General features: G+C 43.1%; 1 protein-coding gene across 1 annotated transcript in view; it reads right to left on the bottom strand.

Annotated features, from left to right (window-relative positions):
* RABL3 (RAB, member of RAS oncogene family like 3) overlaps nt 1–4,753 on the bottom strand; it is a 58,222-nt gene extending 53,469 nt beyond the window's left edge. Inside the window, exon 1 of the mRNA XM_027845128.1 lies at nt 4,489–4,753. Coding sequence (XP_027700929.1) covers nt 4,489–4,534 — 46 coding nt within the window. The 5' untranslated portion in view covers nt 4,535–4,753. The remainder of the gene's footprint in view (nt 1–4,488) is intronic.
* Nucleotides 4,754–4,798: the final 45 nt, after the last annotated feature.

The following is a 4,798-nucleotide window of genomic DNA, read 5'->3' on the forward strand; positions in this document are numbered from 1 at the left end:
TTTTTTTTGTTTTTGTTTTGTTTTTTAGGCAATTGGGGTTAAGTGACTTGCCCAGGGTCACACAACTAGTAAGTGTCAAGTGTTTGGTCTGAGGTCACATTTGAACTCAGGTCCTCCTGACTTCAGGGCAAGTACTCTATCCACTGCGCCACCTAGCTGCTCCTCCACTGCAGTTCTGAACACAAAGATCTATCAACCTCAGCTGCCTCCCTGGTAGCAAGGATTATAAGCATATGCCACCACTCCTGACCTACCACTTTCAATTGACAGGTTCTTACTGGTGAATCAAACCCAGCTAAGGGGACCCACTAATGTTGAAGGCAAAAGTGCCTCCAATTACCAACATAGCTATTTATATATCACAGATTCTCTAGTCCCAGGAAAGCAGGGCCCCCCAGACCACCAGCCAGGTTGCTGCAGTCATCATCAAGGGATGCACACCTTGTGGAAAAGAAGCCCATTAATCCCACCATCACCAACACTGCCACTGATAAGCTAGTAAGCTAAGAACCCCAGGAAGGGCAGTGTTTCTCAGCTCCACCCTCCAGACCACCAGCCCCACTTCTAGCCTGGTTCACAAAGCCAGCATGCAGTTAATTAACCCCCGTGGAGACACAACCTAGCAACTGTCTCTTCAGGTGCAGCAGCTCTCTCCTCAGCATCTACAGCTACTGAAGCTCCAGAAAACAAAGTCCTAATCACAGAAGTCCTTGGCACTGTCAAATGGTTTAACATCAGATACATATATGGTTTTTATCAATGGAAATAGTATTTAAAAAGATGCATTACCATCTACTTTGTTGGTTTACCCTAAAGACCAGTGGGCTTCTTCATGTGACTTTGTTGACATTTGCATATGAAACCCCACCTATGTGTGTGCATGTGTATATACATATATACATATGTGTGTGTATGTATGTATGTATGTGTATCTCCTATTAGGATGTGAGCTCCTTGAGAACGAGTACTATCTTTTCTGTCTGTAGCCTCAGAGTTCAGCATAGTGCTTTGCCCATAGTAAGCACTTTATAAATGCTTATTCACTTATTCATTATAGCAAACCATATCAATTCACTTACATTTACTCTTTGTAGTTACAAAAATCCAAAATAGCAAATACGCCCTTATATACCTTATGAACAGGGTACTGAACTCCAGAAACCAGGAATCATGGAACAAATAGGAGTTCTGTTGACCCTGACATAACCACCCTTTCACCATTATACCCTCTGACCAGAAGGAAAAGCTTGTGTCCACATTCGGGCCAGCTTTTAGGTCAGCTTTCTCTTTTTCCCCAACACTGAGTCAAGTTTTTTAGTCTTTAAAGTCAAGCCTTTAATCGAATTTCTCCTCTTCCTCTTCCTTCTCTCTCCACAGTCAGCCCCAGCCTGAAGGATTGTTGGAGAAGAGAACAAGATATTGTGAGCCTATCACGCTTCCCCTCAAACCAATTCCAACCTCCTCTTTCTGTGAGGGAACTTGTAATCCATCTGACTATCCCAACCCTTCCTGACAACCTTTATGAGCAAGATACTTTTAACCTTCAAAAAATCTGCCCTCTTCCCTGACCAACATCTAGCCTTTTTCTTCCCCCTTCTCTTCCATGTCTCTGAAAAGAGGAGAGAAGCTGAGAAGCCAGAACTTGACCAATCAAAGCTGAAGTGATAAACTGTGATGAACTTAAGGGATAGTAAACTGGCAAGTAAAATGTACATGACTGAAGCTGTTTAGCCTGTAAAATTCACTTTGCACAAAGTTGACTGAAGCTGAGGAACAAGCAGTTCAAACACAGGTGTGGACAAATGCCCCAGAGAGGCTGTATTTGCAAGAGCAGGTGACAGTCAGTGAACTACATGTAAGGTTTTCAAACACTAAGTGATTTAGCACAGACAATGAACTTGTCCACTGGGTGCAGACTGTCTCTATACCTTTTCTCCATCCACTCATCCAAATAGGCAAAAGGGAGAAACAGAGTTTAAAAAACCGGGGAACTCCAAACCTCAGAGCGATCTGACAATTATCAGGCAAAGATATCCTGTTAAGGGACCTTCCAGGGCTAAAGCTATAATTCTATGATCCTATGGTTTTTATATGGTTTATAGCCTAGCCTGCAGAGATGAATACTAGGGAAGTGTATTCTAAGAACACCCAGCCCTCTACCAGGAAGAGGGCTGGGAATGGTTAAAGAGAAGGAAAAGATCTAAAACCATTTGCTTAGCTGGGATGATGCTGTTTATTGTTCCTGAGCTTAGCACATGAGGCTGGGAATCTCCTGCTTGAGAGAAAATAAGCCTCAGGTTTGATATTCTAAAGAAGCAGGATGGGGGAGGTTTTCTAATATCATGGTTTCTGCTCTTTCTTCAAAAAGCACAGCAGTATCCACGGGCTGTGCCAGAAGCTGAAAGTAGTGAAGACTGAAGTCAAACAGCATCTGATAGAGTCCAGCAGAGATGCGGTATCCAGGGAGGAGTAGGGGCAGTAAGCCCAGTGAACCAACACCAACTCTGTCAGAAGCACCAAAGGACGTGATCAGAATACATCAGAAGCCCATAGAAATGTAAGTTGTCCCCCCAATATGTATTCCTCACGTGTGGGCTCCTCAAACATGATCTCTCTCTCTCTCTCTCTCTCTCTCTCTCCACTGATAATGTATATATGAGTGGGAGAGTATATGTGTTGGCCTTATTGGGGAAAGAGGGTGGGGGAAATGTTCTTACTATATTGTAAATGTTCTTACTACATTATTTTATTAAGTGCATTTCCTTCAAAGTCTTCAGGCTAACTAGAGAAAAAATAGATGCATCAGGAGAGGCTTCTGGGTTTTTACTTTGAGTAGATACAAATCCAGAATCTCTTGAACATGGAAAAGCTATTCTATAAGAATAGTAAGAGAGAGTGAGAGAGGTAAGCTAAAATTAGTTTGTTTGTTTTTTTAGCAGAAAGCTTTTTGTGGGTAAAATATAAAAAAATTTAATTTATAAAACCAGATGGATCACAGATTTAGAGCTGGAAAGGCCTTCGGGAGTCATGGGATCACAGCAATAGGGGTTGCAGAGACTAACCTTGTCATCTTACAGATGAGAAAACTGAGTCTAGGAAAGTTGAGAGACTTGCTCAACGCCACACAGGCTTCTGAAGTGGGATTTGAAAGCAGGTCCTCTTGACTGCAAAGCCAATATGTTCTTTCCACTGAACCATACTGACTCCCTTCATTTATCAATACTCTGTTTTACAGATGAAGGAACTGAGGCCAAGAATCTTGCCAAAGGTCGAATTAAGGCTTTGAATCCAGGCTTAATCAATGTAATGCCTTTTTCCATGCTAGTTTGGAACTGTGTTTGCCAGGTGATTAATGGAATAGAGAATCAAGTGCTTGGTTTGGGTAGGTGACTTAAAAATAAAACTGTGGAGAACATGTGAATTGAAGTGGTGTTAAAACACAGTCTTGCTGGGTCAATAGGACAGAGGCAAAAAACAGCAGGGCAATGTAAAGTGTGAATTTTAGTGGTGTTTTTGGAGATTGATAACACTTGATGTGAAATTTATTTTGCGATTTAAAGCTCCCTTTCCCAACACAAGGGTCTGCAAACTACAATTCACAGGCCAGATCCAGTTGACCGAGCCCTAGACAGCAAGCTAAGAATGGTTTCTGAATTCTTAATTAAGATTTTTTGTTTGTTTGCTTTGCAGAACCTACAAAATCAGATTATACCAGCACAAATTCAGGTATAAAGTGGCAAATTCTCTCCTCCACTCCAACTACTGACCTCCCTGGCTTCCTTTAAGTACCTATTAAAATCTTACCTCCTACACAAGATGCCTTCTCCATCCCCTTTTAATTCCAGTGCCTTTCCCCTCTTAATTATTTACTATTTATCCTGTATATAACTTGCTTTGTATATATATACATATATATACACACATATACATATACATATATATATATAGATATTTGCATGTTGTTTCTCTCATTAGATTGATTGTAGGCTCCTTGAGGGCAGGGGCTGTCTTTTGCCTTTTTTTGTATCCCCAGCGCTTAGCACAGTGCCTGGCACATAGTAGGCGGTTAATAAATGTTGACTGATGGATTAAGCACGGTGCAAAGCTTAACTGTGGGTACAGACTTTCGTATTTTGATGGTTTTATGCTATCACTGGTGTAGCTACTAATACCAGCGGTGTAGACCCTCCGCTCCCAACAACACCTCCATAAGTGTTCACCTAGCTTTACAGGAAAGAAACCAAAAAGCCTGGAGAAACAAGGCACAACTAGGGGTCGACCAAAAACTTGGGAGGTCGGAAAGAGGGAGCCCCGCCCACACAAGTCATCTCCCTAGCTAGGCCCGCTGGGAAATGTAGTTTTCCGATCCCACAGAGCTTCTGGCTCCAGCCGAAAAGCTTAAAGGCGGGAAGAGAAGCCATGACGAAGGAATCGAGCTTCGGGAACCACGACGTGGTCGAGAGCAGAGAACAAAATCAGGCCACTCACCTGAATCCCCCAACACCAGCACCTTCACTCTGTCCAGCGACGCCATCTTGCCGCCACTGGTTAATAACAAGCCCTTCCCGGTCTAGGGCAGGTTGATAGAGAACCTGCTAATCACAGAGCTTGTTTGAACACGGTACCGCCCCATACCCTCCTTCTCCGCTATTTCATTGGCTAATGGGAATAGGACTTTTTTTTGCAGCATTGATTGGTTAGATGTATTCTTACAAGCAGTGTTTCCTGGGAGGAAGAGACCGCCAGTCCGAGGCAGAGGGGGGGCGGGGCTAGAGGCGGAAGCGGGGTTGCGCGGCAG

Source organism: Vombatus ursinus, unplaced genomic scaffold (assembly GCF_900497805.2).
Source record: "Vombatus ursinus unplaced genomic scaffold, bare-nosed wombat genome assembly UNPS02014959.1, whole genome shotgun sequence".
Lineage (NCBI taxonomy): Eukaryota > Metazoa > Chordata > Mammalia > Diprotodontia > Vombatidae > Vombatus > Vombatus ursinus.